The following is an 18,523-nucleotide window of genomic DNA, read 5'->3' on the forward strand; positions in this document are numbered from 1 at the left end:
CTCAAAGTAAGTGTGTTGCCATAGACCTGAGTGATTCTGTGGTCTCATTTTGAAATTAATTTACTGATTCATTAACAATATTGGAAAATACACCAGCAAAAGGATTTAAATTTTATTTTGAGGCACAATGCTCATAATTATGGTCACACATTTTGTTTAGTCAATGTCTTTATGCTGGAGAAGAAACGGACAAGTGCTTTCTCAAGGCCCTTTCACATCGGAGACAATAACTATAATTATACATTTTTAATATAATCGTTCCAATTCTGAGTCGACAACACAACTATAACAACAACAACACAGAGGAATGATATCATAGGAATCACTTTAATAACAATTTTTACCAGGTAATGAATGATAAAAATATTTACAGTCAGAATCCATTCGACTTTAAAAAGCTTGAGCATTTTAAGTGTGTATTTATAATATACAGAATGATATTGTCTATTGGTTTGAACTCTAAAACAGTTATCATTATAGTTATCTTTATGGTTATCATTCTTGGTGTGAACAGGCCTTTAGACTGAACAATAAAGTGGTAAATAAGACACGAAGAGGACTATTTTGGTGAGATCAGTCTGTGTACTGTGTGTGTGTGTGTGTGTGTGTGTGTGTGTGTGTGTGTGTGTCTGTAAACCTGTACCTGTGTGTGTGGATGTTTGCCTCTCTCTCATATCTGTTTTACAACAGGTAAGATCTATTATTCTGATTATTCTGTCTCTTTGCCCTCTCATTTCCTCTCTTTTTTCCTATCTTCTATCCATTTCTGCCCCATCACACCATATAATCTTCCATCCTCCAAACCATCCACTCCACCCCTACCTCTGCTCCCAATGGTACGGCCCAGGTGGACGAGACTGTCGGCGTCGAGGACATAGATGCGACCAAATCAGGTGGTGAAGGGGTGTCTCAAACGCCAGACGAGCCCTTCACTGAGGAGTACATTACAAGCGACTTTGGAATGAAGGAGTATGACTATTCCTACAAGGACTACAATGAGCCCATCATCGAAAGCAAGACAGAAGACAACTTTGGCCCTGCCCTGTCCGCTGTGACAGATGAGGGAGGTGTAAGTTACCTTGTGCTTTCTTGTAAATTCCTTTGATAAGCTTTGATAAAAGCTTCAATTGAATTTGCAATGGCTTTAAATCTTGCAGAGGCATCAAGCAGGTAGTTGTTAAGACCAGCTAAGCGCTGCTGTTGGTCTAAATGCTGGTCCAAGACGTGAGCTCTATTCCAAAACCTAGTTAATTGCCTAGACAGAAATTAAGAGTTCATTCTAATGATATATTAATGTAGTCCCTCATGGCCACGATTTAACTAAATTAAAATGGGGGTTCAAAGTAAAGTGACCACGATTTAACTGAAACAATGGAACAAACTGATTAGTTGTGGAAGCGAATTCTTAATTTATGGCCATGATATCTTTTACTTTTTTCGCTGTATGTCATGTCCAGGGCTCTGTATCAATTAACAAAATGTTTTCGTTTTAGTTAACAGTAACAGCACTGGTAGGCAGTTGACAGCAAGGCTGCTCACTAGGTTTTGGAAGAGAACTTCAGAGTCAACTTGTGTTTACTTAAGACTGAATCAAGTTTGCTTAGCGTAATGGTTCAGCAAGTTATGCCATCAACAGAAAACGGTTCCCCTGCCAGCAAACCTTGTTTATCACAAGACTTGAACACAACTCCTTCTGCACAAGATTCCTCTGCAAGTCTGCATAGAATGCTTAGTTCAGCAGCACCATCAGTATTGGTTGACTCAGCTGCTCTTTTGCTGATCTGAGAGCAGTCCTAATCTTGATCAGCATAGAACAGCAGTATCTTTTTGGACGGGCACCACGACTTGACACTTGACTTCAGCGCCAGAGCTGTTTAGTATGTTTTATGCTGTAAACCTGCATATACAAAAATAAAAGTGTATAGTGGCTACTTCAGTCTCAACAGTGTTCAACATTTAAATGGATGGCCTCACAACAGCAGATAAGTGAAATTTTAAGCCTGCTTGGTCAGCTAAGTATCTGCTTAACTTCCTTAAAAATAATTTATCAGTCCAAGTAAATCTTGAGATTCAGTGGATTATGGGTCACATCCAAAACCACAAAAAGAGTTATAATATGTCATGTAAGTGGGTGTACAATGCTCAGCTAGTACCTGAACATCTTGGACTGATGGTTTCTTCTGTTTGTATATTGACTGGGCTCTGTTTTGGGGTACATATCTGTTTTCCTCAGGCCTCCGTGCGAGCCCAGAAGGGAGAGAAGGGAGACCCTGCTGTCCTTGAACCTGTAAGCATCATACTTCCATAATCAAACCATTATGAGAAAGGTTAACATTTGGAATTTTAAATAGTAAAGGCAACTATTGCGTCTGTTAAAACATATAATTCATCCAGGCCACCAGAGGGTGCTACAAAATTCCATTGTGATGTATTTCATGTAATAGTCTTTTCTAAATGTATTATTACTGTCTTTAATTTCTTAATTTTACCGCTCTCACAGGGCATGTTGATTGAAGGACCACCTGGACCAGAAGGACCAGCAGTATGTTCACTTTATTCTCTTTTGAGTGAATTTATGATCACTTGGCATTCCCAGTCCTCCCCAAAATTGAGCTAATAATGTTTGATTCTTCACTGAAAAGCATAAATTACTTTCCTACATCTGCCATATTGAGCATTGCAAGTTATCCAGTTTGTTTCCATTACATTCTAGTGCATGTTCACAGTTGTGGTTTGTGTAGATTATGCACTCTTAATTATGCAATCTTTCCGTCTACATTAGGGTCTCCCTGGCCCCACTGGCCCTCAAGGACCCCCTGGCTCTGTTGGTGATCCTGGTGAGAGGGTGAGTGGACAGTTTTTTATGTGTGTTTATGCTTTAGATGAGCCTGGTTTCTCCCAAGATTTTTTTCTTTTTCTTAATTTCTGTCACCTGATGGAGTTTGGGTTCCTCACCACTTTCCTCTTTGGCTTGCTTTGTTGGGGTATAAAAGACATTTAATATTCAGTAATGTCATCGATGCACTGACACTATTGGATGAGAACGGGTGTAGAGAGGGTTTATAATTTAAAGCAGTATAGTCAATCCCGCTGTTGTTTCTGTAGGGTACTACTGGTAAGGCTGGTCTTCCTGGAGCGGACGGTGTCCCAGGACCTCCTGGAACTTCTGTCATGCTTCCTGTAAGTCTTCTCTCCTTTCTTTCTTTCTCTCGATGTTCATAAAGTCATATCACCACTAGATGTCACCATTATTATAAAGCAAGTGATTTAGGACATCATTTCTAACTGGCTCTCCCTGAGCTCCCACATCAAAGTTGCATAAAAAAAGTAAAATAAATTATTGCTTGATTTGCAAAACACTTCTCTGTTCTTGCAGTTCCGTTTTGGACAGAGTGCTGGCGAAAAAGGGCCCATTGCCTCAGCACAGGAGGCCCAAGCTCAAGCCATCCTGTCTCAGGCTCGGGTTAGTAGCATATAACATAGTCATATAACAATCATTTAACATTTATTTATTACTTTTTCCACATTGAGGTCTAAAATTATACATCTTAATTTGGTATTAATGGAATTGTCTTCTGTCTAGTTGGCTCTGAAAGGCCCACCAGGGCCAATGGGTTTCACCGGCCGTCCAGGACCTTTGGTAAAAGAACTAAACACTATATAAATAAATAAAATAGATATTCAACAGACATGTCTGTTGCAATATTACATGTTGTTTGTCAAGCGCTTACATCTTGCTGTTGTGATCCTATATAGGGAACAACTGGAAGTCCTGGCTTAAAGGGAGAAAGTGGGGACCATGGACCTCAGGTAAAGTCCTGAATTTGTGTTTCTGTGACATTGTAACTCTTAGTCTTGCCTCAAGAACATTAGCAGCACATTGAGTCATTCTGAGATGCTCTGACATATCTTCGATATAATCTAAAGAGACAGTCTTCTAATTTATCATGCATCCCTGTTGTGTTTTTACAGGGCCCCAGAGGTCCGCATGGATTGTCTGGTCCTCCTGGTAAATCTGGTCGGAGGGTGAGTCCACTACAGTGTTCCTGACAAATAAAAAACAAAACCCGCAGATTTACATCGACACAGGTTTTATCTATGGGCCAGAATATCACAGTAACTTCAAGGCAGTAAGCAACTACCTAGCAATAATCCAGAACGCCTTAGCAACCGCATCCTAGCATCTAGGTGGCACCTCTTGTGTTCCCCTCAAGAAATGTAGTTATCTAGTTGCTTATATTATTGATATTTCCTGCAGGGTCGTGCTGGTGCAGATGGATCCAGAGGGATGCCAGGAGAGCCCGGAGTTAAGGTTGGATGTCTTTAGTGAAGCCATTTTTGTTCAAACTGTTGTGTTATTCCACCTCTGAAACGTCTACCACATAGAAATCACGTTGACCTTGACTGAGTCTTTTGAGCGAGCATCTTTGGTTTATGAACTCATCATGAATGTGTATGTTTTTCTATATTAGGGTGACCGTGGCTTTGATGGCCTTCCTGGTTTGCCTGGTGACAAGGGTTATCGTGTAAGTGCTGACATTTTAATATCATTGTTCCAAAACATAGTGAACTTTTAAGGCAGCGTAGTTACTGCTTGATACCTTTTTTTGGCCAAAATCGAATGCAGCTTCCAATGTGTACACAGTAGACATCAAGGGTTTCACTAGATTTTGTAACATAGCTATAGGATGTATGTATAATAATGTTAAAAATGTTAATTTATTTAATTAACATTTTTTAAGGGTCAAACTGGAGGAATGGGACCCCCAGGACCCTCTGGAGAGGACGGAGAAAGGGTACTTCTCAAGGATTTTGTGCTGTTACAGTAAATTAACAATAGTGAATATGATGTATGAACACATCCTCTTGATCTTTGTTGATCATATTTGCTTGAATATCTGTCATCATCTTTATAAAGCATAAAAAATGTGAACTTAGAAGTTAGATTTTTTTTCTGATTATCCTCTTCCGTCTTGACGATTGTCAGGGAGATGATGGAGATGTTGGACCTAGAGGTCTTCCCGGTGAAGCGGTGGGTGTTTCTGTTTCTCAGACACTGTACACACATACGACTTTGTGTATGATAGCACTGACCTGTGTGACTTGGTTTTGTTCTCCAATTTAAAGTCTGTAAGGCTACTTAGATTTCATTGTATGTTCTTTGATTAACCTCTTTGTTGTTCTGTAGGGGCCCCGTGGGTTGCTGGGGCCTAAAGGGCCTTCTGGACTTCCTGGACCTCCTGTGAGTATTCATTGAAATCTTAACTACAAATACTACATAATAAGTTGTTTATTTTTTTAATTGCAATGGTTGCACAGCAACACTGTCATTAAAATGAAAGATTTGAAAAAGAAAGATTTGTACGTGGATATCCAGAATTCCAGATCTTTCTTTCTTACATTTCTCCATGTTATCTGCCTCTGCCAGGGTGTTCGTGGAAATGATGGTCCACATGGTCCAAAAGGAAACTTGGTCAGTAAATCTGAGTTCTCTGACATTACTCTAAATGCACAGTCCTGAACAGTGTAAAAATATGCAATAATTGGCATATGTGCGTGATAAGTTAAATTCTCTCTTTTAAGGGGCCTCAAGGAGAGCCTGGCCCTCCAGGGCAGCAGGGGGCTCCAGGAACACAGGTGAACAACAAGTTTATTACAGATTTAAAGACAAATGTACAAAATGTACAAAACATTTAATATGAATCTTTTTCTGTGTAATAGGGAATGTCAGGTCCACAGGGTCCTCTCGGACCACCAGGAGAGAAGGTGAGTGTATTATGATTGCAGAACACAAAGCAATAATTATTAATAATCAGTTAATGTACTTCACTGAATTGCCACTTTAGAAGATACAACAAACTTACGTGTCCAGTCTTATTCTGAGATCATCATCAATTGCAATTATAATGCCATTTCATATGTCTTCTTAAAGGGACCCACAGGAAAGCCAGGTCTGCCAGGAATGCCCGGAGCTGACGGTCCTCCTGTAAGTGTTCGATGAGTGCTGATTTTTTTTTCAGTGAACATGTATGTGGTATTACCTGCGGTAAAGAATATGCCATTCTGGTTTGGCTTAATAGGGTCATCCCGGAAAGGAAGGCCCCATTGGAACCAAAGGAAATCATGTGAGTCTATACCATAATAATTAGTATATTTCTCTGTATTGCTTCATAAATTAAATGTAATTTGTGTCATTTAACATTTGACATTTGCCTTCAGATCATATATATATATATACACACTACCGTTCAAAAGTTTGGGATCAGAATGATTTTTAATGAGTTTTTTCTGCTCATCAAGGCTTTGTGAAATATTATTATGATGTAAAATAACATTTTTATATTTTAATATACATTAAAATCGAATTTATTCCTGTGATCAAAGCTGAATTTTCAGCATCATTACTCCAGTCTTCAGAGTCACATGATCCTTCAGAAATCATTCTAATATGCTGATTTATTATCAGTGCTGGGAACTGTTGTGCTGCTTAATATTTTTTTGGAACCTGTGATTCTTTTTTCCCAGGATTCTTTGATGAATAAAAAGTTAAAAAGAAGAGCATTTATTTAAAACAGAAATATTTTCTAACAATATACACTAGAGTTCAATTTTTTTTATTAAATTTAAAATTTTTATTCATTTTGCAAGATTACTGTTTTTTTCTGTATCTTTGATCAAATAAATGCAGCCTTGATGAGCATAAGAGACTTCTTTAAAAAACATTACAAGTCTTACTGATCCCAAACTTTTGACCGGTAGTGTATATATCTTTGTTATATATATATATATATATATATATATATATAGACAGACATTTTTAGGGCAGAAATCCTAGTGTTCATATTTTGACATTCATTTTCCTTGTTCATATTTAGGGTCCTAATGGTCCTCAGGGGTCTATTGGCTATCCTGGCCCTCGAGGAGTGAAGGTATAATATACACCTTTTTTCAATTAATTTGATGCAGATAGCTTTTGTTTTTTTATCTTTTTCCAATGGACATTAAATCTGTGTAAATGTTATGGAGCTTAATCATTAAAAAATCCTGTGTAATTTTTATGAACAGTTCTGTATGTGGAGAGTTTTATGTTTTAGTAATGGCTGTTGATAGTTGATATCTGCTTTTACCTGTAAGACTCAGATTAAGATAACAGACCGAATGCTTTATGACAGGGAGCTCAAGGTATCCGTGGATTGAAGGGCCATAAGGGAGAGAAGGTGAGTGTTTTTGGTCATAACCATCAAGTTTATCATCTTTGAAACATAAATTTAAACCAATTTGTGCTACAGGTTTAGGTGCAGTGGTCAGTGTTAAATAACGTATGTTTTTTTTACTTTACTTTCAGGGAGAGGACGGATTCACTGGAATCAAAGGAGACTTTGGTGTGAAGGGAGAGAGGGTATGTCTTATGCATCACAAAACATCAGTCAATAGAAACTCATCAATTAACATTTGATTAGCACAAATGTGAAATGAGAGCAAATGGTAGCACTTGACTTGTGCACCAACAGGGAGAGGTGGGAGTGCCTGGCTCAAGAGGAGAGGACGGTCCTGAGGGCCCGAAGGGTCGTGTCGGTCCCCCTGGTGAAATTGGTCCTATTGGCCTGCTTGGAGAGAAGGTTAGTTTATTTAAAATGAGTGGTGATTGCTGATTTTGTTCCATTATATATCATTTTAGCTATGTTTTGTATTGCCATTGATATTGGCAGTAAATTATAATGAATATAAATGTTATGTTTGTTGTATTAAATGTATATTTCTGAATATATAACTTATTAATTAAAAATATAGATTTTAGTTGTTGGTCTAAAGATGTATTAAATCTTACTAAATGATGTCAATCCAGGGCAAACTTGGTGTGCCTGGACTTCCTGGATATCCCGGAAGGCAAGGAATTAAGGTAAACAAAAGTAATATTGTTCATGAGACATGATGTGATATTCAGCCGTCATTCATTTCATCAAATATATTGCGTTTTTCAAACAATGTAATGCTTGTGTTTTAAGGGCTCCCTCGGTTTCCCAGGATTCCCTGGTGCAAATGGCGAGAAAGGTGCAAGGGTAAGATTTTTTAGACTAAATTGGACTAAAACTCAAGAGTTAGAAGTATTGATCACAGGTCACTGGGAGGTCAATGCAGTGTCCCGCGTAGAGTATCTTCCTTTATTTTGGAAAAGAATTGATTATGCTGAAAAATTCTGAACTGATTTTCCCCATTCCAGGGTTTGATTGGAAAACTTGGACCAAGAGGACAGAGAGGGCCAACAGTAAGAGCCTGTTTTAATTCATCATTTCATCTCTCATTTTCTGTTCCATTTATTAAAAAACAAAAAACACTTTTTGCTTTCATTTGATTTGAAATTGTTTGATTTGTTTAGTAGATTAAAGTTGCTGTTGTTGATTCAAGCAGATGACAGATTTCAGATCAGTTAACTTATAAAGCAATGCACAATGATTTTCTAAAACGACGACTTTTTAAAAAATCTTTTTAGGGTCCCAGAGGGCAGAGAGGACCCCGTGGGTCTACAGGAAAATCAGGTGCTAAGGTATGAGATTATTTTCAAATTATTTTCGTTTTATAGCTACTTTTTAGAGGATTTTTTAAAGGGGTCATATGATGCGATTTCCAGAGTTTTCCTTTCTCTTTGGAGTGTTACAAGCTGTTCGTGAATAGATAAGGTCCCTAAAGTTGCAAAGACTAAAGTCTTAAACCCAAAAATATATTCTTTATAAAAGTTAAGACTCGTCCACGCCTCCTAAATCGCCTCGTTTAAACACACCCCACATGTCTACGTCACTGTGTGGGAAGATTTGCATAACACCGCCCAAATGTTCACGCAAAGAAAGAAGGCGTAACTTTACTGTTGCTGCCGCCGCCGCCACCATGTTGTGCCGGGACACAGCATCACAATATGGTAGGGGAGTAACATTTCCGTCACACGCTTGAGGTATTCGGGCAATCACAACGCACTGGATAGCTGGCCAATCACAGCACGCCTCGCTTTTCAGAACGATGAGCTTTGTAAAAATCTTTGCGTTTCAGAAAGGCGGGGCATAGAGGAGAAACAATAATGTACAGTATGTGGAAAATAATGTGTTTTTTGAACCTTAAACCGCATAAACACATTTCATTACACCAAATACACAAAATAATGTTTTTTTTAGCAACATCATATGACCCCTTTAATGTTATATTTATTGTTGTTAATTTAGTGGACATTGTTTGAGGCATTGCTCAACTAATTTTTGTAGTTTTTCAACGACGAAAATAAAGATCAATTAATTTCAGTCAATCAGTTTCTACATTCTGATGTTTTAGGGTGGATCGGGCAGTGACGGGCCTCCTGGACCACCTGGGGAGAGAGTATGTTTTTTTCAAAACTTTATTTTATTTATTTAAAACCTTTGAGTATAGGTTTTCGCTTCAGCTTTATTTATTTATTATGTTTCTCCTTTTGTACAGGGACTAACTGGACCTCAAGGTCCAAATGGATTCCCTGGGCCGAAGGGACCTCCTGTAAGGAACACAGTTTATTAGTTTGATCTGATGCTTAAACTGAACTTTTGTTTTTCTCTATTACTTATTGATATGTCAATTGATTTTGAAGGGACCTCCAGGGAAAGATGGACTGCCTGGATACCCTGGACAAAGAGGCGAAGTTGTACGTATCTTTCATTTTTTATCATCTAAAGTGCAATATTCACTGTGATCAAAGTTGAACAGCAACATATATTTTTCACATTGTATTCTTAGGGTTTCCAAGGCAAAACTGGACCCCCTGGGCCACCGGGAGTTGTTGGACCACAGGTGAGTTTTGTGCTTTTATCGAGCAAAATGGGTTTCTTTCTCGAGAAACTGTTAATAAAATTTCAAAAAAATTAATAAATCTTTAAAATCGATTCAGAAATGTATGGAACTGTACAAGCTTTACTCAAATCTAGTTCTTGTTTAGGGTCCCTCTGGTGAGACTGGTCAGCTGGGTGAGCGTGGTCACCCAGGACCCCCAGGACCACCCGGTGAGCAAGGTCTTCCTGGGCCTTCTGGTAAAGAGGGAACCAAAGGAGATCCCGGTCCCACCGGCGGCCCCGGTAAAGACGGACCCCATGGACTGAGAGGATTCCCAGGAGAGAGAGGACTGTCAGGAACTCCAGTAATAAGTCTCACCCATTCTGCTTAGTGAAGTTTATATTATAAAACCTTTTCTAAATGTGTTTTCTGAGCTCTACCTTTGTGTTTTCATAGGGCACTGGAGGACTGAAAGGAAATGAAGGCCCTGCTGGACCACCTGGACCTGCTGTATGTTGCTCATAATAACCAGAATATGAAATATCACGTAGATACACTCTTCAAAATAAAGGTTCTTTATTGCAATTAATGGTTCCATGAAGATCCTTTAACATCCATAAAACATTTTAATTGCACAAAAGGTTTTTATACTGCAGAAATGTTCTCTAGATTATAATATGTTCTTTACACTATAAGTGTATAAGAACTGAAAAGTTCTTTGGGGAACTCAGAATGGTTCTTCTATAGCATCACTGCAAAAACCTTTATTTTTAAGAGTGTAGCGACATTAATTAATGATTAGGGCCGACTTATGAATTCATATTGATATTGCTCATACTGCTCATACAATACCATAGTGTATTCTGTACTTACAATTGTGCTTGTAGTTTACAAATGTATACAATTTAAATAATATTTAATATTTCAATTATTTTTATAAAATATATTTTTCATAAAGAGAACTCTATTTTCACATTTCAGTGGGTTAGAGAGAGAAAATTAATTATGTGCTTAATTGTCATAAAGATGATAAAAAAACATTATTTACTTTTTTATTTTGATTTTAGGATTAAATAATAATGATAATAATTCCCAGATGTTTATGATCTTAATTTTGAGAAATTAAGAAATTATATGATGGTCTTTCAGTCTGTTACCCTAACTGAATTTCTATGCAGGGATCACCTGGGGAGAGAGGAGCAGCTGGCACTGCAGGTACTGTCGGCCCGCCTGGACGACCTGGACCTCAGGGGCCTCCTGGAGCTGCGGGAGAAAAAGGAGTGCCAGTAAGTGTCTACTCTAGGTTTGCACCTTATCTCTAATATTTATATATAGGCCTGTCAAATAAGATAATCCTGTTTTACAGGGGGAGAAAGGTCCAATTGGTCCAGCTGGTCGTGATGGCATCCAAGGCCCAGTTGGTCTCCCAGGCCCTGCTGGACCTCCAGGTACTGCTGGAGAGGATGGAGACAAGGTAAGCAACCTCTTCATATCTCAATCTCAAATCTTCACAGTTATGTGGATGTTCTTGTCAAATATAAAATGTAACTGTTTTTTTGTATAGGGTGAGGTTGGAGAGCCAGGACAAAAGGGCGGTAAAGGATCCAAGGGAGAACATGTGAGTAAATTAACTTTCGTTTAAGAAATCTTCATAATTTTAATATGTCTTGTTTCCAAAGAAAATACATCAACATTGTAACGAGTTCCAAGCCTTTTCAAGGAGTCCTAAAATTAGAAAAAAAAACTTGCATGCTTAGATTTTGTTTCACTTATTTTGGTGAGCATAATATCAATCTATAATCAATTATTTGCACATTCACAGGGTCCTCCTGGTCCACTTGGGCCAATGGGTCCTGTTGGACAGCCTGGTGCAGCTGTGAGTGTGATTTGATGCCAACAAAGTCATGCTACTATTCATAGGTAGTCAAAAGGTTATATCTGCTTGTGGTCGACCCCATTTCAAATCTCTTCTCAGGGTGCTGATGGTGAGACAGGTGCAAGAGGTCAACAGGGACCATTCGGCGCTAAGGGAGATGAAGGGACAAGAGGATTCCCTGGGCCTCCAGGCCCTATTGGACTGCAGGTACAGATTGTGTTGTATTCACTCTTACCCATTAAAATCTACATACTGGATGTTTTAGCTATTAACACTTCGTTCACATTCATTAGGGTTTACCAGGCCCAGCTGGAGAAAAAGGAGAGACGGGAGATGTTGGGCCAATGGTGAGTCTTAATATTTTTATTTAAAGGCAGTTAAAGGTACAATTGATGTTTATAATGCAACATATGATGCTCTAGCATTTTGAATCACCCTTAGAATAAACATATGTGATGCCTATATCCTAATCATTTCTGATCATGTATTTCTGTAGGGTCCTCCTGGTCCACCAGGTCCACGTGGTCCAGCTGGTCCTAATGGTGCTGATGTAAGTAACTTAATTTGTACTATAAATAATAATTTACAGATGATTACAGTTCATTATTATTTGTGTTATAATCACAATGCAATGACTCTCTGAAATACTTTATTCAGATTGGTCAATCATGGCATTCTGCGGTCAATTAATTTAGCATTGTTTGGATAATTGAATGCATATCCTTAATTTTTCAGGGTCCTCAAGGTCCTCCAGGAGGTTTGGGTAATCCAGGTCCCATAGGAGAGAAGGCAAGTATAAAAAAGTTAATCTTTCTGCATGGATGATGACTTTATGATTGACAAGATTAGCAGTTCTGATTTGTTGGCACTTGACGTTGTTTTATTTGTATTGCCAGGGTGAGCCTGGTGAATCTGGACAACCTGGTGTTGGTGGAGAGCCAGGAAAAACAGTGAGAATTTTTTTTGTTGAAATTTTTATCATCCTCTGAACTTGTAAAAAAAAAAAGACTTACATTTATATTTATTTAGTAGATATAATCACAGCTAACACCTTATTGGTTTGCTTATCCAATGTCAGGGCCCGAGAGGAGAGCGTGGTGAGAAGGGAGAGGCTGGGCATCCGGGCACCTCTGGTCCTGCTGGTGGAAAAGGACCCCCTGGAGATGATGGACCCAAAGGAAACCCCGTATGTATTAAACATGACATAGCTTTGAAATGAGAAACAGGTCTATCTGTGACTCTTCGGCAGCTGATATTTGTGTTTTCAAGGGTCCCGTTGGTTTCCCTGGTGATCCTGGTCCCCCTGGTGAAGTTGGACCACGAGTGAGTAGAGCTGTCATTTACATACTAATACATGACACTTCAAGTCAACATGAAATTGAATATGACCCTTCGTACATTCTTCGTACATGTTCCTGGTCTTTGTATATGATTCATCTGTGCAAGAAAAAAAATGTCTGACCTTCTTTACAGGGCCAAGATGGTGCAAAGGGTGAAAGAGGAGAGGATGGAGAACAAGGAGAAGCTGTGAGTGATCATCCTCCTGTTTATAAAGTGCACATCTTCCTTATGCATACTTATAAGGTGTTTTTTCACGATATATTGTGTTCACTGAGTACTATCTTTGTATGGCTTTAGGGTTCACCTGGACCAACTGGTGAGAACGGACCACCTGGACCTCCAGGAAAGAGAGTAAGATCACCATATTTCACCACATCCCAACATAACCACTCTCATGTTAATTTGTGAGCCTTGTAATTTTAGATCATTGATTGTGTATTTCACTGTAGTAGATGAGTAATCTGAGTAATTTGTTAAATATTTGGTCTACAAAAAATATTGTACAGGATGGAACCCATAGAAATATACATATTTCTGGACTTTAAACTGTGTTAATGTTCATATTCCAGGGTCCTCCAGGCACAAGGGGACCAGAGGGTCGTCAGGGAGAGAAAGGAAGCAAGGTGAGACTAAGAGAGAATATAGTTACAACAAATAAACAGGCTTTTTGTAGTTTTTTTTCCTCCTATAATCTGTTTTTTTTCTAGGGGGATTCAGGTGCCCTGGGCCCTCCAGGAAAGACTGGCCCCGTGGGGGCACAGGGTACACCAGGAAAACCAGGAACTGAGGGTCTAAGAGGGTTGCCTGGAACAGTGGTATGATATTGGAATTGTGGATTTTTTTTTCTGTTTATTTAGTAAAAACTAATATAGTGTTTATCAGATGATCTTCTGACAATTGATAACTGTATTTAGGGTGAGCAAGGCGCTCCAGGTGCTGCTGGCCAGAAGGGACCCCCTGGACCAATGGTAAGACCCTCTGTATTAGAGCATTACAGCAAACGCACTCCTTATGGAGGTGCAGGGGGAAAAATGAAGAGTATAACAGCACACTCACTTACAAGATCATTATAACCAACATTTTAGCAACAAACATTTGTCAAGTTACAATTTCCTCAAAACTGAGAACATCATAAATCGAGTTACTCACAAGTGAAACATATTTACACCACAATCAGTATTCAATAATTATTTAACAATCTTGAGCAATTAACACAGTAACACAGTAACACAGACAGATCCGTATATCGCATTACATCAGAGAGATCTCTGGTTATGTTGTTTTGGTCTTTTGAGACTTTTTGTGTCTCATGTTTGTTGGTAATAATATACTTGTGAGTGTGCCGTTATAATCTTCTTAACAAAGACCCGCTGTATTATCAAATATACAGTAATAAATTGAGTTTTCAATATACAAGTATACACGAAGAAGTGAACTATTATTATAGTTACATGAAATAGATGTATGTATATTGAATGCCAAATATTCCGCTCCTCTCACAGGGTCCTCCAGGTTTGCCAGGTCTTCGTGGTGACCCCGGCGCTAAGGGTGAGAAGGGACATCCAGGTATGCTCGGTCTGATCGGGCCTCCAGGAGAACAAGGAGAGAAGGGAGACCGAGGCCTGCCGGGACCTCAGGGATCATCAGGACACAAGGGAGAAACGGTATGTGAAGTCTGGTCACGTCCTCCGCACATCAAAATCACACCACAGCCACTACCGTTCAAAAGTGTGGTCTGTAAGATTTTTTTAAAAGAAATTAATGTTTAAATATTCATCAAGGATGCGATAAATTGCTCAAAAGTGACAGTAAAGACATTTATAATAATGCAAAGGATTTTATTTTAAATAAATGCTGTTCTTTTGAACTTTGTATTCATCAAAGAATCCTGAGAAATAAAATTTATCAGTTTCCACAAAAATATGAAGCAGCACAACTGTTTTCAACATTGATAATAATCAGAAATGTTTGTTGAGCAGCAAATCAGCATATTAGAATGATTTCTGAAGATCATGTGACACTGAAGACTGGAGTAATGATGCTGAAAATACAGCTTTGATCACAGGAATAAATTACTAATTTTTCAAATGTATTAAAAATAGAAAGCGGTTATATTAAATTATAGTAATGCTTTACAGTATTTTTTATCAAATAAATGCAGCCTTGGTGAGCAGAAGAGACTTCTTTCTAAAACATTTTTAAAAGTCTGTGCATCCCCAAACCTTTGAAGGGTAGTGTACATGTAAAACTTTCCCAGTTCATATCCTATTTCATATCAACAAATACCATATTTAGTTTTCTTCTTTCTTTCATTTCTTGATGTGTTTTGTTAGGGTATGCCTGGAGGAACGGGTCCTCTTGGTCCTGCAGGTCCTGCTGGTATGCCTGTGAGTAAACTTTCATTACCATTTCTCACTTCTGTAGAGCTGTTTATCATACCAAACTCTGAATTTTGTGGAGAAACATGTCTTAAGTACTTTGAAGTACACTGATTCTTCATGATTAATCCTTTGTTAAACCTTAAAAAAAATCTTGAAACTATGACTACTTAACTTGAGCTCTGAAGCACCAAAATATATCATCGCAAAACACTGGTTTCCTCGATCAAAGCTGAATGGATGTGATGTTTCTCACAGGGTCTGAGGGGTATCAAAGGAGCTAAAGGTGCCACTGTGAGTAATCCTTCCTTAAATATTTGTACTTAAGATCAAATGTATTGTGAGAAGTAAATCATGAGCCATATTATGTGAGGTAATGTTTACGTAAAGCATTATACATGTCACATTTCTTATACTTTACACTAAAATGGCACTAATTTCTTAATGTCTTTCTCTTTTGTACAGGGTGGAGCTGGTCCTAAAGGAGAAAAAGGTGTACAAGGACCACCAGGACCACCTGTGAGTCGTATCTGTTATCTACAATACAAAACGCAAGATGTTGTACAGTCATCATTTGGCATCTTCATTCAAGACAAATAAAAGGAGATCAGCACATCCCAGAGTTCCTTGAAATGCAGCTGAATTTAGTTTTTTCTTTAGGGACCACCTGGTGATGTCATTCAGCCGCTGCCTATTCAGTTCCCTAAGAAGTCCAAGCGCTCCATCGATGCCAGTAAGATGCTCTCTGAGACTGAGGCTGCCGATGCCACGGGCACAGAGTTCCTGACCGCTAATGAAGGTATGGAGGAGATCTTCAGCTCGCTCAATTCCCTGCGCCAGGAGATCGAGAGCATGCGCTTCCCGCTGGGAACACAGGAAAGCCCCGCCCGCACCTGCCAGGACCTCCACCTCAGCCAACCAAATCTGAAAGACGGTATGATCGTCATGGTTACTATGTGATTGACACATTCCGTAACCAATGGTGAGCCATTAGACATTCTAATCATTCTTATTCTTTTATTCAGGCGAGTACTGGATTGATCCAAATCAAGGCTGCGCCCGGGACTCATTCAAGGTTTACTGTAACTTCACTGCCGGGGGAGAGACGTGCTTGTATCCCAGCAAAGCAGTAGAGAATGTAAGAATTTGCTGGCATTCATTTTTATATGTTTATACTTTACTGCGACATCCTTAGACTTCTGAAGTCTTGACTTGTCTGAATTTACTAGTCCTTAATTCTGCCATAGGTGAAGATGAACACTTGGCCAAAGGAGAAGCCTGGGTCCTGGTTTAGTCAGTTTGCAAAGGGCAGCCAGGTGAGTTTATCACTTCAAGAACTCTTCAGAATCTTCTCTTCAATCCATGTTTCATTTAGCCAAGTAATATGCACAAATGAACCAAAAGCTCGTTATTAAAGGGATAGTTCACCCAAAAATGACAATTCTGTCATCATAACAGTTGCTGGTCCCCACTGACTTCCTTATTATGAAAAAGAATACAATGGAGGTCAATGGGGTCCAGAAACTGTTTGGTTTCCCAGATTCTTCAAAATATCTTCTTTAGTGTTCAGCAGAAGAAAGAACAGCTTGAGGGTTTTCATTTTTGGGTGAACTCTCCCTTTAATGGGTGTTTACACTGAGAGTGATTTGCAGCGACAACACAACCAGAAGTTATTCATCATCAAAATCTAAGAAATATTGCAGTCGAGTTCATTATATTGTGAATCACTGTTTTCTTTTATGTTGTAGTTTTCATATGTTGACTTGAGTGGAGAGCCCGTGGGTGTTGTCCAGCTGGGATTCTTGCGGTTGCTCAGCGTTCAGGCCCGTCAAAACCTGACCTACCACTGCCAGCGATCAGTGGCCTGGGCGGACCTCACGAGCGACAGCGTGTACCAGAGGGCACTACTCTTCCAGGGTGCCAACGATGAAGAGCTCAGCTACGAGACCAGCCCCTACATCAAAGCCCTCACCGACGGCTGCTCTGTAAGTTAACAGAAACAAATAAATAGATAAAAGATGTCAGTATGTTTAAAAGCTAGCGATTGCACTATATAAGCATTTTAAGTAATGAAAAGATTTTGGGATGTTTTTAATGTACATTTTTTTTGTTCAATTAATATTAAATTTACTTTTTAATGTACTATTTGGGGTGTTTTTAGAACGTTTTAACTGAACCCAAAATGCAATATTATTACAAATGTTTGAGCTTGATGGGTAGTTGGTCTTGTGTGCGTGTATATACATACATGGAGCCCGTGGGTGTTGTCCAGCTGGGATTCTTGCGGTTGCTCAGCGTTCAGGCCCGTCAAAACCTGACCTACCACTGCCAGCGATCAGTGGCCTGGGCGGACCTCACGAGCGACAGCGTGTACCAGAGGGCACTACTCTTCCAGGGTGCCAACGATGAAGAGCTCAGCTACGAGACCAGCCCCTACATCAAAGCCCTCACCGACGGCTGCTCTGTAAGTTAACAGAAACAAATAAATAGATAAAAGATGGCAGTATGTTTAAAAGCTAGCGATTGCACTATATAAGCATTTTAAGTAATGAAAAGATTTTGGGATGTTTTTAATGTACATTTTTTTGTTCAATTAATATTAAATTTACTTTTTAATGTACTATTTGGGGTGTTTTTAGAACGTTTTAACTGAACCCAAAATGCAATATTATTACAAATGTTTGAGCTTGATGGGTAGTTGGTCTTGTGTGCGTGTATATACATACATATATATTTTTTCCTTTACTTTTTTGATTATCTTAACCCTTATATTATGTTCTGGGTCAGTTTGACCCGAACACATTTATGAGTTGTCAGAAATCCTGAAATGGACTCTTTCTTGTTTAGGGTCATAAACATGCCTGCAATGTTGTGGAATCTGCATACATCATATATTATTATGATGTATTGTAAAATGTAAAACATAAATTTTGTTATGGCAGAAGTATTGAAACAAAGACATTTTGTATACTGTGCTGAAGGCATATATTTTCATGTGTGGGAATCGATCCCATGATCTTGAAATGGCTAACTCCAGGTTTTATTGTTCGAAGTTTCACAAAGACACACACACAAAAAAACTATTTGAAAATTTTAAAAATATATATATATATATATATATATTTATTTTTATCTATATTTA

General features: G+C 38.7%; 1 protein-coding gene across 1 annotated transcript in view; it reads left to right on the forward strand.

Moving 5' to 3' along the window:
* The first annotated feature begins 625 nt into the window (after positions 1-625).
* The window catches only part of col11a2 (collagen, type XI, alpha 2), a 20,110-nt gene continuing 2,212 nt past the window's right edge, over positions 626-18,523 (forward strand). The window contains exons 1-57 of the mRNA XM_016252140.1: positions 626-1,069; positions 2,234-2,287; positions 2,501-2,542; positions 2,783-2,845; positions 3,106-3,180; positions 3,377-3,463; positions 3,584-3,640; positions 3,757-3,810; positions 3,973-4,026; positions 4,259-4,312; positions 4,473-4,526; positions 4,743-4,796; positions 4,988-5,032; positions 5,189-5,242; positions 5,429-5,473; positions 5,584-5,637; positions 5,722-5,766; positions 5,933-5,986; positions 6,081-6,125; positions 6,876-6,929; positions 7,173-7,217; positions 7,346-7,399; positions 7,512-7,619; positions 7,847-7,900; positions 8,007-8,060; positions 8,222-8,266; positions 8,492-8,545; positions 9,319-9,363; positions 9,463-9,516; positions 9,608-9,661; positions 9,754-9,807; positions 9,953-10,150; positions 10,243-10,296; positions 10,965-11,072; positions 11,153-11,260; positions 11,351-11,404; positions 11,609-11,662; positions 11,762-11,869; positions 11,956-12,009; positions 12,159-12,212; positions 12,398-12,451; positions 12,559-12,612; positions 12,741-12,848; positions 12,932-12,985; positions 13,136-13,189; positions 13,301-13,354; positions 13,573-13,626; positions 13,711-13,818; positions 13,918-13,971; positions 14,506-14,667; positions 15,337-15,390; positions 15,640-15,675; positions 15,847-15,900; positions 16,042-16,315; positions 16,407-16,519; positions 16,629-16,697; positions 17,130-17,366. Coding sequence (XP_016107626.1) covers positions 962-1,069; positions 2,234-2,287; positions 2,501-2,542; positions 2,783-2,845; positions 3,106-3,180; positions 3,377-3,463; positions 3,584-3,640; positions 3,757-3,810; positions 3,973-4,026; positions 4,259-4,312; positions 4,473-4,526; positions 4,743-4,796; positions 4,988-5,032; positions 5,189-5,242; positions 5,429-5,473; positions 5,584-5,637; positions 5,722-5,766; positions 5,933-5,986; positions 6,081-6,125; positions 6,876-6,929; positions 7,173-7,217; positions 7,346-7,399; positions 7,512-7,619; positions 7,847-7,900; positions 8,007-8,060; positions 8,222-8,266; positions 8,492-8,545; positions 9,319-9,363; positions 9,463-9,516; positions 9,608-9,661; positions 9,754-9,807; positions 9,953-10,150; positions 10,243-10,296; positions 10,965-11,072; positions 11,153-11,260; positions 11,351-11,404; positions 11,609-11,662; positions 11,762-11,869; positions 11,956-12,009; positions 12,159-12,212; positions 12,398-12,451; positions 12,559-12,612; positions 12,741-12,848; positions 12,932-12,985; positions 13,136-13,189; positions 13,301-13,354; positions 13,573-13,626; positions 13,711-13,818; positions 13,918-13,971; positions 14,506-14,667; positions 15,337-15,390; positions 15,640-15,675; positions 15,847-15,900; positions 16,042-16,315; positions 16,407-16,519; positions 16,629-16,697; positions 17,130-17,366 — 4,158 coding nt within the window. The 5' untranslated portion in view covers positions 626-961. The remainder of the gene's footprint in view (positions 1,070-2,233; positions 2,288-2,500; positions 2,543-2,782; positions 2,846-3,105; positions 3,181-3,376; positions 3,464-3,583; positions 3,641-3,756; positions 3,811-3,972; positions 4,027-4,258; positions 4,313-4,472; positions 4,527-4,742; positions 4,797-4,987; positions 5,033-5,188; positions 5,243-5,428; positions 5,474-5,583; positions 5,638-5,721; positions 5,767-5,932; positions 5,987-6,080; positions 6,126-6,875; positions 6,930-7,172; positions 7,218-7,345; positions 7,400-7,511; positions 7,620-7,846; positions 7,901-8,006; positions 8,061-8,221; positions 8,267-8,491; positions 8,546-9,318; positions 9,364-9,462; positions 9,517-9,607; positions 9,662-9,753; positions 9,808-9,952; positions 10,151-10,242; positions 10,297-10,964; positions 11,073-11,152; positions 11,261-11,350; positions 11,405-11,608; positions 11,663-11,761; positions 11,870-11,955; positions 12,010-12,158; positions 12,213-12,397; positions 12,452-12,558; positions 12,613-12,740; positions 12,849-12,931; positions 12,986-13,135; positions 13,190-13,300; positions 13,355-13,572; positions 13,627-13,710; positions 13,819-13,917; positions 13,972-14,505; positions 14,668-15,336; positions 15,391-15,639; positions 15,676-15,846; positions 15,901-16,041; positions 16,316-16,406; positions 16,520-16,628; positions 16,698-17,129; positions 17,367-18,523) is intronic.

This window comes from Sinocyclocheilus grahami, unplaced genomic scaffold (assembly GCF_001515645.1).
Source record: "Sinocyclocheilus grahami isolate Dianchi unplaced genomic scaffold, SAMN03320097.WGS_v1.1 scaffold1088.1, whole genome shotgun sequence".
Lineage (NCBI taxonomy): Eukaryota > Metazoa > Chordata > Actinopteri > Cypriniformes > Cyprinidae > Sinocyclocheilus > Sinocyclocheilus grahami.